Source organism: Equus przewalskii, chromosome 14 (assembly GCF_037783145.1).
Source record: "Equus przewalskii isolate Varuska chromosome 14, EquPr2, whole genome shotgun sequence".
NCBI classification, from domain to species: Eukaryota; Metazoa; Chordata; class Mammalia; order Perissodactyla; family Equidae; genus Equus; species Equus przewalskii.
Genome location: NC_091844.1, coordinates 52,793,884 through 52,808,980, shown reverse-complemented (window position 1 = coordinate 52,808,980; position 15,097 = coordinate 52,793,884). Strand labels below are relative to the sequence as shown.

The window sequence follows — 15,097 nt, the reverse complement described above, 5'->3', positions numbered from 1 at the left end:
AGGCCAATATTGCTGATGAACATAGCTGTGAAATTCCTCAACAAAATACTGGCAAACCAAATACAGCAATACATTAAAAGGATCATACACCACAATCAAGTGGGATTTATACTAGGGATGCAACGATGGTTCAACATCCACAAATCAATCAATGTGACACACCACATTAACAAAATGAGGAAAAAAAAAAACACAGGATGATCTCAATAGATGCAGAAAAAGCATTTGGCAAGAACCAACAGCCATTTACGATAAAAAAAAAAGAAACTCTCAATAAAATGGGTAGAGAAAAAGTACCTCAACATAATAAAGGCCATATATGACAAACCCACAGCTAATATCATACTAAACAGGGAACAACTGAAAGCCATCCCTCTGAGAACAGGAACAAGACAAGGGTGCCCACTCTCACCACTCTTATTCAACACAGTACTGGAAGTTTTAGGCAAAAAAAAAAAAAGAAATAAAAGGTATCTAAATTGGCAAGGAAGAAGTCAAACTCTCGCTGTTTGCAGATGACATGATTTTACATACAGAAAACCCCAAAGAATCCATCAGAAAACTATTAGAAATAATCAACAACTAAGTAAAGTTGCAGGATACAAAATCAACTTACAAAAATCAGCTGCATTTCTATACTCTAATAACAAACTAACTGAAAGAGAACTCAAGAATACAATCCCATTTACAATTGCAATGAAAAGAATAAAATATCTAGGAATAAATTTAACCAAGGAGGTGAAAGACCTATACAATGAAAACTATCAGACATTATTGAAAGAAATTGATGATGACATAAAGAAACGGAAAGAGTACATGCACATGGATTGGAAGAATATACATAGTTAAAATGTCCATACTACCTAAAGCAATCTACAGTTCAATGCAATCCCAATGACATTCTCCACAGAAAGAGAACAAAGAATCCTAAAATTCATATGGGGCAACAAAAGACCCCAAATAGCTAAAGCAATCCTGAGGAAAAAGAACAAAGCTTGAGGCATCACAATCCTTGAGTTCAAAATATACTACACAGTTATTGTAATCAAGACAGCATGGTACCAGTACAAAAACAGACACATAGACCAATGGAATAGAATTGAAAGCCGAGAAATAAAACCACACATCTATGGATAGCTAATTTTCAGCAAAGGAGCTAAGAACATACAATGGAGAAAGGAAAGTCTCTCCAATAAATGATGTTGGGAAAACTTGGACAGCAACATACAAAAGAATGAAAGTAGACTATTATCTTTTGTCATACACAAAAATTAACTCAAAATAGATTGGAGACTTGGAGGTAAGATGTGAAACCACAGAACTCCTAGAAGAAAATATAAGCAGTATACTCTTTGTCTTTGGTCTCAGAAGGATCTTTTCAAATACCATGTCTACTTGGGCAAGAGAAACAAGAGAAAAAACAAACAAATGGACTTCATCAGACTAAAGACCTTCTGCAAGGGAAAGGAAACTAGGAACAAAATGAAGACAACCCACTAGCTGGGAGAAAATATTTGCAAATCATCTACATGACAAGCAGTTAACTCCAAAATACATAAAGAACTCATACAATGCACCAACAACAAAAAAACAACCTGATCAAAAAATGGGCAGAGGACATGAACAGACATTTTTCCAAAGAAGATATACAGATGGCCAATAGGCACATGAAAAGATGTTCAACATCACTAATCATTAGGCAAATGCAAATCAAAACTACAATGAGATATCACCTTACACCTCTTAGAATGGCTATAATTACCAAGACAAAAAACAACAAATGTTGAAGAGGATGTAGAGAAAAGGGAACCCTTATACACTGCTGGTGGGAATGCAAACTGTGCAGCCACTATGGAAAACAGTATGGAGATTTGTCAAAAAATTAAAAATAGAAATACCATATGATCCAGCTATCCTACTATTAGGTATTTATCCAAAGAACTTGAAATCAACAATCCAAAGAGATCTATGCACCCCTGTGTTCATCGCAGCATTGTTCACAACAGCCAAGATGTGGAAGCAACCCAAGTGCCCAAGAACTGATGAATGGAGAAAGAAGATGTGGTATATACATACAATGGAATACTACTCAGTCATAAAAAAGGACAAAATCATCCCATTTGAAACAACATACATAGACTTTGAGGGTGTTATGTTAAGTGAAATAAGCCAGACAGAGAAAGACAAACACCTTATGATTTCACTCATACATGGAAGATAAACACATAGACAAAGAGAACAGATTAGTGGTTCCCAGAGGGGAAGGGGGTTGGGGGTTGAACATAAGAGGTAAAGGGGCACATATATATGTTGAATGACAAATAATAATGTACAGCTGAAATTTCACAATGTTATAAACTATTACGACCTCAATAAAATTTTTTTTAAAAAGTGAAAGCAAGTAAATTTTACAGTTTTATCATTGGAAAAAAAAATTATCATCCTCTAATTTTTCCTTATGGTCTATGTCTTTGATGCTTGAAAATACCAAACTTTAAATTTAAAGTAGATTAAAAATAAAATCAAGTAGTAACCTTATTTCCCAGTAGTAATATGGAAGATTAGCTACCTAGATGAACATTTTACTGACAACTAAAAATCCTAGATAACATACATTTTCCTAAATGCATCAATGAGTTGGCAAGAAAGAAATATTCAAGCTAAAAAAAAACGTAAATGTGGGAAGCTTGATTTCTAAAGCTGACTTTCACCTGAAGACACGTCCTGAACCAAACGAATTTTATTTCCTATCTTCACGGCCTCACAGAGCTTCACAGAACTAGAGGACGAGAAGACGAAACGAGGGTCCATCCAAGATGGGTGTTAATAAGAGATTCTCCCAACTACCCTCACAAACATGAAGCTGATTTCCCAAAGGGTTGAACCTTCTGTATAAGGGCCAATGAGAAATAAACTGACTACACTCTACCTCCAGGATATTGCAATGAAAATGGACTATCTCAAATCTTGTCACAGGGCCAACCTCTGAAGAGAATGGAATCATAAGCCATCTCCCTACTTTCACACTATCTAAATTCACAATACCCTCAATTCACACTACCTGTGGGGGCCAGAAGAAAACTCAAGCCTAGAATTTAATTTAAGTGATCTCAAACTGATAGAGTCTACAGGAGCCTGGCAGAAGCAAAAGCAAATCCTCTTTGAAGAGACTTACAATCAATCTAGGCCTCTATGAATTCCCACAGATAAAGTTCCATGAAACAAAACACCACAAAGCAGAACCAGGAGTTACAACAGAGAGCAGAAACAGACTTGCAAGGATTGTAGAGATGAGAATTAGCACACAGACTGTAAAATAACACTGCTAAGTATGGTTAAGGAAATGATAAGTTTGAAAATATATTCAGGAAAAATAAAAACCCATAAGAATGATCAAACGGATGTGAAAAAAATATAGAGCTTCTAGAAATGAAAAATATAACTGAAATTAAAAATTAAATGGAAAGACGTCAATTCTCCACAAACTAAACTGTAGAGTCAACTTAATCCCAATCGAAATTCCAGCAGCCCCATCTGTAGAAACTGAAAAGCTCATTCTATGATTTATCTACATACCTAGAATAGCCAAAACAATTCTGAAAAAGAAGAATAAAATTGAAGGACTTACACTATATAATTTCATGACTTACTAAGCTACACAAATCAACACCAAGTGGTATTCATTAAGGATACAAAGATTTGTGTGAAGGCATATAGATCCATTAAACAGAAAAGACTCAAGAAATAGATCCACATGTATATGGTCAATTGATTTTCAACAAAGATGCCAAAGCAATTCAATGGGGAAAGGAAAAATCTTTCAACAAATGGTGCTGGAATAATCCATAGTCTTAAGCAAAAAAAGAACTTCATACCATATATAAAAATTAACTTTGGAGTCAGCCCTGTGGCATGGTGGTTAAAGTTCCGTGCACTCTGCTTCAGCAGCCTGGGTTTGTGGGTTTGGATCCTGGGAGTCTGACCTACACCACTCATTAGCCATGCTGAGGTGGTGACCCACACACAAAACAGAGTAAGAATGGTACCGCTGTTAGCTCAGGGTTAATCTTCTTCTTCAAAAAAAGAGGAAGATTGGCAACAGATGTTAGCTCAGGGGAATCTTCCTCACCAAAAAAAAGAAAAGAATTAGCTTTAAACGAATTATAGACCTAAATGAAAGAGTTAAAACTATAAAACTTCTAAAACAAAACAGAGAGGAAAATCATAGTGACCTTAGTTTTTCCGAACATAACTAGGGCACAAAAAAAGCAAGAACTATATAAATAATTGATAAATTGAACTTCATCAAAATTAAAAATGTTGGCTTTTCAAAAGACCACGTTAAAAAATGAAAAGGCAAGCACAGACTACGGAGAAAATGTTTACAAAACAAGTATCTGACAAAGAACTTGTATTCAGAATAAATACAAAAGACGCTCATTCAATAACAGGAAGAAAAACAATGCAACTTTTTTAAACGGGAAGATCTGGATAGATACTTCACCAAAGAAGTTATGTGTATAGCAAATAAGCAAATGAAGATGCTCAGCATCGTTAATTGATAGGGAATGCAGATTAAAACCACGATGAGATATTACTACACACCCACTAGGATAGCTAAATTTAAAAGACTGACCATACTAAGCAGATTGACAAGGCTAAGGAGAAACCTAAACTCTGATACATTGCTGGTGGGAATGTAAAATGGTACAACCACCTTGGAAAACAGTTCAGCAGTTAATTAACTTGGACTATATACCTACCACACAACACAGCCATTCCACTCCTAGTTATTTGCCCAAGAGAAATAAAGCATATGTCCACACAAAGACTTGTATGAGAATGCTCATGAAGCTTTATGTGTCATAGCCAAAAACTGGGAACAATCCAAATGTCCATCAAGAGGTGAATGAACAAACTAATGGTCATTTAGGCATACAATAGAATACTACCTAGTAATAGAAAGAACAAACTATTAACATATGCAACATAAGGGACGAATCTCAAAATGATTACAGTGAGTGAAAGAAGCTAGTAAATGAATATATACTGTATGATTCCAACTACATAGGAGTCTAGAAAATGTAAACTGATCTACAGCTACAGAAAGCAAATCGGAGGTTGTCTTGGGGAGGGAGGGAACACAAGGAAATTTTGGGGGGTAATGGGTATGTTTATTATCTTGATTGAGGTGACAGTTTTATGGGAGTACACATATGTCAAAACTTATGAAATTGAAAGGTTTAAATATATGCAGTTTATTATGTGTCAAGTATCTCTAAACCTGTAAAACTAACAAACAGGACTTCTAGAAGTGAAAAATATAACTGAAATAAAAACTTCAGTGGATGGGTATGAGAGCTAAAGAAAAAGCCAGTGAACTAGAGAAACAACCTGAAGAAAACAGCTCAGAGAGACAAGAGACAGAAAACGAAAGAGAGAGGTTAAAGGCATGGAGGATAGAGTGAGAAGCTTGAGGGGAAAAAAAAAAAAAAAAATATATATATATAATTACAGAGGAAGGACAAAGAGATAATGGGACAGAGGAACTATTTGAAGAGGAATGGCTGAGATATTAAAGAACTAAAAGATATCACCCTATAGACACAAGAATTCCAATAAATTATAAGTAGAATAAAGAAAGCAAGCAGTATAAAATGCTACCTAATGGCAAAAAGGAACAATAAACAGTTTGCTATTTTATTTTCTTATCATCATACCAGTGCTCTTCAGACTGAATTATCAACGGTTAATTTGAAAACAGAAATGCCCTTTCTCCTCAGTTCATTATAAATACTGTACTAAACATGCCTGCAAATAAATATTGAAATTGTGGTCTACAAGTCTGTAGTAATAGGTTTAGAACTAACAATACACCAAAGATTGGAAAAACCCAGTTGTCAAACAACAGGAGACGACTAAAATATGGTACAACCAAGGAAGAGAATTAAGAAGAAAAAGTAGGGAGGGAAGGAAGAGGGGAGGAGAAAGATGGGGAAGGAGAAAGGGAAGAGAAGAGGAGAGGAGGGGAGGGGAGGGGAGGAAAGAAAGCAGGACGCTCTGCTGTTTATGAAATACCACAGCTGGTGAATAAAGTCCTGAGGAAGGAGTGGGAAAAACCAGCCACCGTTATTTTTCAAAACTACTCTCGGTTATTTAACAGCCCTCTACTCTCTATTTCTGTTATCTAAGCTACTTAATGTTCTCTAGTTAATTTTTGGTTTCTTAGAGAATAAAGCTTCAAAGAGACCATATAAGTAACTGAGAGAATGAGGTTTTTGTGGCTTCATAAAGAAAAGTCAGAAGATTTAAAGAAAAGTTAGGAAAATAAAAACTTGAGAGGTTCACATAAAAAAAAAACTATATCTATATATACATAGTTTTTTTGTTTTGTTTTGTTTATAAAGAAGATTGGCCCTGAGCTAACATCTGTTGCCAATCCTCCTTTTGCTTGAGGAAGACTGTCACTGAGCTAACATCCATGCCAATCTTCCTCTGTTTTCTATGTAGGACATCGCCACAGCATGGCTTAATGAGCAGTGTGCAGGTCCATGCCCAGGATCTGAACCTGCGAACCCCAGGCCACCCAAGCAGAGTGCAGGAACTTTAACCAATATGCCACCAGGTGGACCCCTAAAATGAGTTTTCTTAAACAAGCAATAATTCGTACAGTTGAAGACAGCGGTTACATGGAGTGGAGGCAATCCAAGAAAAAAGAACATGAGAGGCCTAAGAGCTTGGGAAAAAGTCATTCATTTTACTCTTCTTTAAATTGTACATAGGTTATGTATTCTTTGGTACATTTTGATATATTTTGTAATAAAAAATGCTTTATTTTCTTCCTTTTTTATTTGGACTTTTATATGTACGAGTGATATAAATGTTTTTAGATGAAAACATTATAACATTTCGTAATTAGCCAACATACTGAGAAGAGGGAGAAATGGAGTGTGGAAATAATCTCAGTAATAGACTGGGCTAGGTATTCCAGCATTTTTCTTTTCTTTTTTTCCTCCGCTTTATCTTCCCCAACCCCCCTGTACACAGTTGTATATCTTAGTTGCATGTCCTTCTAGTTGTGGTAGCATTTTTCAATTAGGAGCAGTAAGGCGCCTCATTAAACCTGTACTCCACTTCTTGTAATGTATTGTAAAGAAAGAAAGGTATGTGCAAAGATCTAAGCACAAGGACATGCACTTTCGTTTTGTTGATAATGGTGATGATTACAAAAAGCCACCTGTCAAACAAGGAAGGACCAAAGTGAGGGAAAGGTTATAAAACACACATAGTGTGAGTTTCTCTCACATATACACATAAGAAAAATCTAGAAATATGCTCTTAAATATAAATAATTTAGATAATGGAAAATCCTGTCACTTACCTGTATTTTCCAATCAATCTTCAATAATAAATATTATTAACATCTTTAAAGAAACAATGTTTTTTAATTTTAATGTAAACTATTCCCATTAGCTTCACCATTAGTCATTTTTTCACAAATGAATTAACCTTTTGAGGTTCAAGCTATTCCCTGCAATTACGTTAGACTCTGAAAGGAACATCAACTTATCTCAACCACAAAGTCATGATTCCTTAAACTACATTTTCCTTCTATTAAATGGTTGGTACCCTACGGGATGAAAAAAGAAGAAAGAGGTCCAATGTGGATTTCACAGATGTCCAGCACCAACGTTATTTTCCTAAGAGGATCTGGCCATCTGCCTGTCCTTCAACGACCAAGCCCGTCGGTAAACATCTAACCTCAAAAAATACAACACAACCCTACAGTGCAGCTTGCCACCCCTTTTCTCATTCTTTCATCACACACCACATCTTCTCAGTTCATTCTATTTTCTAACTCTTTTACTATCCTAATGAAAGAAGTCATTATGAACAAAATTAATTTCTTTTCTTTTGTTTTCTATATTTGCCTCCTCAATGTCATTTGTTTACTGCAGCTTTCAGAGTAGAAACATTAAGCACAGGGTCTGAACTGAAAGCACAAAATTTTCTTTTCCATTTTCTGCTCCCAGATTTTAAGTGATCTCACGTATCTGTGATTCTCCAGAATGCACATAATGCTGTGATTTCTAACAATGTTCCCACCATCAGCATAAATCTTGCCAATCAGTTTGAAATATGACAGCAAATATTAAAGATTACTTTTAATTCTTTCGTAGTACACTAAATAAATATATAACACTAACCATGAAATATTTTTATTTCAGAGATCATCATTTATCTTTGGCAAAATATAAGTCTATAATCTGCCAAGTACAAATTTCTGTATTGATGAAAAAACAGAGAAAACAGTAAGTCATAGATTTACCAAAGCCCTAAGCAGAGGGGAAATTTTCCATAATTGTTGCACACAGCAATCCTGGTCAATAGTCTTGAAAAGACTTATATGATTAAAAATGGTTTAACCTTTAATATTTAACAATTCAAATTAGTAAATATTTATTGATACAGACCTATAAGTAAAGAAATATGCTTAATGTGAAGGAGGGAGAGATAAATAAAACATGGTCTCCTGATTTAAGAAGGTTTCAATGCAGGAGAAACCAGATACATTGCACATAAACACAACTGTCTCCTAAGGAGCCTGCCAGTTCTACATTTCAATAAATTTTACCATTGCTACACAAAAGAAAACCCTACTTTTTACAAAAGAAAAAACAGGGGTAAAAAAAGCAGAAAATAATCATGTGACAATTTAACAGTAATGGAAACAAATATTCAGATATTCCAAAAATAAAATGAGTGCCTACTACGTGGCAGAGAATTGAAAATGGCAAATCATTCTAGCATACACCTTAAAAAAGCAACATAAAATATTGTAAAATTTCTTTTCACAAACACTTCCAACTTTAAACATGTATGACTAACCAAGCCTTAGCATAGTTACATTCTACAACTTAATTCCAGTTGTTTTTTTTCTCCTTTGGTAATTAGGATTTGAAGCTTTGGATAACCTCCCCCGTAATATATGTACATATCAGAGTTTGTAAGGTATATTAAAGGTATGGAATAAAATAGATAAGAGGGAAGCTGGATCGATGGATCAGGGTGCATGGGGTTTACAAGTCAGGAGATAAGTTAACAGTATATGCTAACCTATGGCAGGTATGCCAAGGCAGAAAGTGTTGGAGGGAATAGATAAGAGGGAAGATGCTGGTGGATGTGTCAAGATGTTTTTCTGGATGAGTGGCTGACAGGATTACAGAAATGAGTATCAGATTATCTGTATGGGAGGTGCTAAAAATGACTGCCAGAGAAAGCACAGAAATTTTAACTTAAATGTAGTTTGCAATGTAACTTCAAAGCATTAGATGACAAAATACGGTGCGCTCATACAGGCACACTGAATCAGCAAAATGATAACAAAATGAAATCGAACAGCTGATTTTCCTAAAGCACTTACTCTAAGTTCTGATTAGGTATGTGCCCCATTAAGGACTTCAAAAGTACAAAATAAAGTATTAGAAAGTAGATTCCAACAGTACATTAAGAAGAGTAATATACTATGTTCAAATCAGAACTGTAAAGATGGTTCCATTATCGGAAATTTACTGCTACAATTCAGTATATTGACAGATCAAGAGGAAAAAAAAGACCATAAGATTATAGCAAAATTTTGAAAAAGCATAAATGTTATCATTCATTCTTTATTTTTAAAACAATAAAATAGGGATCAGTATTTAAAACACTCATAAATAAGGCTATTCCTTTAAAATGATCTTTTAAAATATATAAAAGCCAGCATCAAACTTAAGGGAGACATTAGAACTATTCTAATAAAAGTAAAGGAAGAGAAGAAAAAGATCCACTATCATCATTATTCTTTAATAGCTTTTCAAAGATAATGCATGACACCACTAAACAAGAGATTCTTATTTTATACCTTCAAAAGGTCTAACACTTGAAAAGAAATTGATAATTCATCTTTTGCAGATGATATGACCATATACTGAGAAATCCAAGAGAATCAAGTGAAAAACTAATGAAATGAAACAATGAAAGAATTCTGTACTATGCCACCTTGGAAACAAAACTAACATAGAAAAGAGTATTCCTTCATACAGATATAAAGTAATTGGGTAAAGCAATTCTTAACAGAAACACAAAAAGAGATAAACACAAAACAAAGTTTTAATATATAATGATGAAGAAAACTTCAAAATGTTATTGAAGGCAAAAGCATTCCCCATTTTAATGATGAAGGAAAGTGAAGCTCAGAGAGGCAGAGTTACTCTTTCAAACTTGCATAACCAGTAAACGGTGACAACAAAAGATGATCCCAGACTTGTCTGCCTCCAAAGCTCATTTTCTTTCTACTACAACACACTGCTGAAAGTTCAATAAAGGGACAAACAAATTCAGATGAAATTCAAGAAGCCTTCACTATTTAATATTTTTAATGATTTGAAAGTTCTATTTATAATCACTATAAATGTACCCAAGATATTTATATCAAGTTAATGTGAAACAAGTTAAAAAGAAATCAAAGAAGGTGCCTGAAATAAACTAAATCAGCTGTCAGATCCTTGTATTAGGTTCTCAAAAGGACTGGGTGCGTGTGTGCAGTTCCTGGAACAGGGAACATCCGTACTAGTCCCCAGACCAACCTGAACAAGAAGAGGGAGAGGGAAAAAAGCTGAGGTGGACTTTCCACTCTGGTTCTTTCCTGAACCATGATCCCACGACACCCACAATTTGTCCCTGACCTTCTAAGCCCCTCTGGTTACCCTGAGTTTGTTTTCCTGCTATATTGATTTACTCTTGGCACACGCACTACTACACTAAATACAAGGCCCCTCTCTTTTGGCCTAATGGACCCTAGAATTCTTCCTGTGTTGGGTTTTGTGTTATGTTTTGTTTTGTTTTGTTGATCCTGTCAGTCACATACTCATCAGTTTACTATACTTAGTTACTAGATTTCTCAAAAAGGACTGATGGCTGTTGTGTGCTCTCCCCTAGATATCAGCCATTATAACTATCTTCTCTCTTAGAATTAAAGCTTTTAGGACTTAACATTCTACTGTAATTTGGAAAAGGTAAGCATGGCTATTTGAGGTCCAAAGGGAATGTGAGGAAACAATGGTAAATGAAAGCAGAACAACTAAATATCTAGAAGCATGACAAGAGAAATGGGTCATGCTAATCTTCGGCTATTCAGAAGTTAATTGTATGCCTATATAAAAATGAAAGCTTGTGATAAAGAGACAAATAAGAAAGGAACATCAGAAATGCTATAATTTGTAATACTTACTTTGGCTCTCAGTTCTGAAGGCCAATGATTCATAGGCATCAAAACTTTGGGAGAAGAAGGCTAAGTTACTCACAGTCTATAGCTGCTAGCCTGGTACACTATTCTACTTACTAGTCAGTAGTTAACTTGAGCCCTCACAATGTACAGCCTGGAAAATCCCATGAAACCAAATACATCCTAACTTGCTGCTTCTGTGGGAGGTTTCAGGATGCTGAAACTCAAATTTCCCCAAAAGACAGATATTTTTCCATTGCCCTACAAAGCTCTTGTGAATAACAAGAGGTGGTTTGGGAGCAAATAAGATGCATATCTTAAAAAGAGAAGGGAGAATTCATCACAGAAGGAACTTTAGAAGTTCCTTTGCCTCTCAAAGAAAACAAACATTCCTAACATCCTTACCAGTAAACAACATCCAGTGGTGCAAAGTAATTTTTCATTATCAGGTCAGCAAAGTAAGCTTCTGTTTCCCGGCAGGCAGTTCCATTTCCAATCACCACTGTGCTGCAGCTTCAAGGGAGAAACAGGATGAGAAACTGAATGAGCTCAAGGCATGCTTCTAAATCAATCAGGAGAACATGTACAGAATGCACAAATGCTATTATAGGATGCTCTTATTCTCTCATCTAGCCGAGCCACCTCTCCACTGTTTCCCAAGGGAGACACAGACTTATGTAGGATAAGACATTGTGCCTACATTTCGTATAGGAGATGGTGGAAAAACATTTTACTGTCACACAACCTTAAGAAAAGTCAGCTTTCTTCCTATCTAGAAGGAACCAAATTGAGACATGGGTAAGTTAACTCTGGAGCATTCTAAACCAATAAAGACATTATGACTGAATTATGTGATATGTTGTCAAATAATTTCTGAAACGTCTAACTATTACCATATCCATCCCTCAGATCCATGAAAAAGAAAGAAAAAAGGAAGGAAGGATAGAAAGAAGGGAGGAAGGGAGGGAGGAAGGAAGGAAGGGAAAGAGAGGAAGCCCAAATAGAAGAATTAAATGCTCACTTTTGCTTCTCTTACTACCTTTGTTTAGCGAAGGTGGCAGAGGAAGACAGCAGCATTCCTCCGGAGCCTCCAAATGCAGAGTTCTCCAGAAATTTGCCCCAGCATTGTCTGACGGGTTACTTCTCTCTCACCAAGGCACTTCCCTTAATCCCTCCCTCCAAATTAGGGGCTTCAAAAATATCTCTGATGGGCTGAGCCACTCAAGTACTCAAAAGGTTACTTATTTTCATACTTGAAATTCAGCAAAAGCCTCTTTATTTTCTCTGCCTCTCGAAAGCCTTGTCCACAATGCAAATAAACCACATCAGTATGAAGTATCTGACCTTAGGAAAAAAAGTGAAAAGAGAATCCATTTTGTAAGAAATTACAAAACATAACAGACCAATGATTTGATTAAGCAAGCTGCAACAGGAAAGGGAACTTTGAAAACGCAGTCTGAATATTCACATTCATTAAATTAGGTTCCCCCCTAAGCACTCTGAAATTTTGTTACTTCCAAAGTTACAAGGACTCTATATTGCTACATAAAACCATTATCAACTAGAAAATATGCTATGATACCTAAAAGAGAATCATAGGTTTTTAATAACATCTAACATCAAAAATAGTAAAAGCCAATATTTACTGAATATGTACTATATATCAGACAATGTCATACTACTATTCTATTTCTTCTTTTGAATTGTAGATACACGAATTCCTTTACCTTGGGTGATTCTTTCAGCTGCATATTATATTTATTATATTTCTCCTAAAAACACATTTAAAAATTTGAGGATAACTACCTAAAGAACAGAAATAATGAGCTAAGTGACCAAACTTAGGAAGCTAGGAAAAGAACAAAAAATAACCTCAAAGATAGAGGAAGGAAGGAAATGATAAAGTTAAAAGCAGAAATTAATGAAATACAGAAAAAAACACATAACAGAGAAGATAATGAAGTTTAAGGTTAAAAATCATTTACTAAGAAAAACACATACTTTTAGCAATACCAATCAAGAAAAAGAAAGGCAAGAAAACACAAATTATATTAGAAATGAAAAGGGGATATAACTAAAGATTCAGCACAGCTTAAAAAGATAAGAGAGACTACTACAAACAACTCCATGTTCATTCAGGTGAAGTGACGAAATGGATAAGTTCTTGGAACAGTCTTGCTTACCAAAACAGACTGAAAATAGAAACATAAATATGTGTGCGTGTGTGTGTACGTACATAACATTTCTAAAAGAATCATCCTATAAGCAATATAAACACAGTAAAAGATAAAAGCCATATGATAGCTCAATAAAGGCAGGAAGAAACCAGATAAAATATTCTTCCCATTTATTATAAAAATGCATAGCATAAAAAGAGATAGAGCAACTAGGACAGCAAAATCAAAAACTCAAGACTGTATCTGCAACAAAATACCACCACAAAACCCAAAGGATGAGCAGGTTGGACAATGCACTGACAACTACCAAGACCTACATGCATTAGTGTTCTGTAGGAAGAAGCAGAGAGAAGCAATGGAGCATCTCATGGAACTGAAAATGGAAGGCGCCCCAAAATGTCAAAAGGTACTTCCCTGGAAATCACAACAGGTTTATTTGAGAAGAGGAGCTGAAACTGGGATGATCTTGGCCTACTCTAATTTATAGGTCAATACAAAGGTTGCCCAGTAAGTTCAAAAACGATCAGAAAACTCTGATCTCTATGAACTCTTGAAACTGACAAGTAGAATATCCTTTTCAAGACAAAACCCCACACTCAAGAGAAACTGTTGGGATTCACGATGAGCAAGGTAAGGACAATATGAGCAAAGCAAAAAGAAAGTCCAGATAAAAAGGGGAAAGGAATAGGGAAGCAGATTCCAGAAAGTATAAGACTATCTCTCTATCCACATAGATATAGAGCGGGTTTTTTTTTTTCAATAATTTGGAAAAAATACAAGCGATATTTCTAGAGATATACATCTAAAAAATCCTTTCTGACCCAGTCTTCCATCATAAAAGTTGAGGAAAACTCAATGATTTTATGATTTTACATAAAACAAAGCAACAGAAAAGAATGATAGTTAAACTCCATATAGAATGATTATTTTTTAAAAAAGGAAATAAAGAGGACTAGTATAATGTCCTTACAGAAAGATGTGTCCACAAAACAGAGAAAAACTGTAACCTAATATATAAGGACAAGTTAAAAAAAAAAATAAAGAAAATGGGAATAACATGAATCAGAATTAGAAAACCTCAGAAATGAGAGAACCCAGTAATGAATCAGATATGAAGAAAAAGTTATATCAGAAATGAAAATCTAAATCAAAACAAACATAAAAATAAATAAATTTAGTAAATGCCTTAGGAGAAATAGAAAATAAGAAAAATTTAAAAGATAAAAAAACTAAAAAGTGAAGAACTTCACCATAGAACTATAATCTATTTTTCATAAGTATTAAATGAAAATTCTAAAACTTAAAAACATGGTAACTTAAATAAAGAACTCAGTGGATGGATTTAATAGCAGATTAGACATAGAATAGAGGATTAATTAACTGAAAGACAATCAATAGAAAATGAAATGTCTAATATATATGTACTTGGAATTCCAGAAAGAGATGCGAAAACCTCTATAAACCCCAAGCAGCACACACACACAAAAAAATATATATGTATATACACACACACACACATACACATATAAAGCTAAACACATCATAAGAAAACTTTCAAAAACCACAAGGAGAAAATCTTAGCAACCATTGGAAAAAAGCCATTATTACCTTCAAAGGGGTAATAAAAGATCTGTGGCTGACTGACTACTCAACA

General features: G+C 34.8%; 1 protein-coding gene across 2 annotated transcripts in view; it reads right to left on the bottom strand.

Annotated features, from left to right (window-relative positions):
* The window catches only part of SRBD1 (S1 RNA binding domain 1), a 206,418-nt gene that overhangs the window by 134,921 nt on the left and 56,400 nt on the right, over nt 1-15,097 (bottom strand). For both annotated transcript variants that reach the window (XM_008518029.2, XM_008518030.2), the window contains exons 13-14: nt 12,520-12,610; nt 11,672-11,779 (exon numbers count right to left, since the gene is read on the bottom strand). In XM_008518029.2, coding sequence (XP_008516251.1) covers nt 11,672-11,779; nt 12,520-12,610 — 199 coding nt within the window. The remainder of the gene's footprint in view (nt 1-11,671; nt 11,780-12,519; nt 12,611-15,097) is intronic.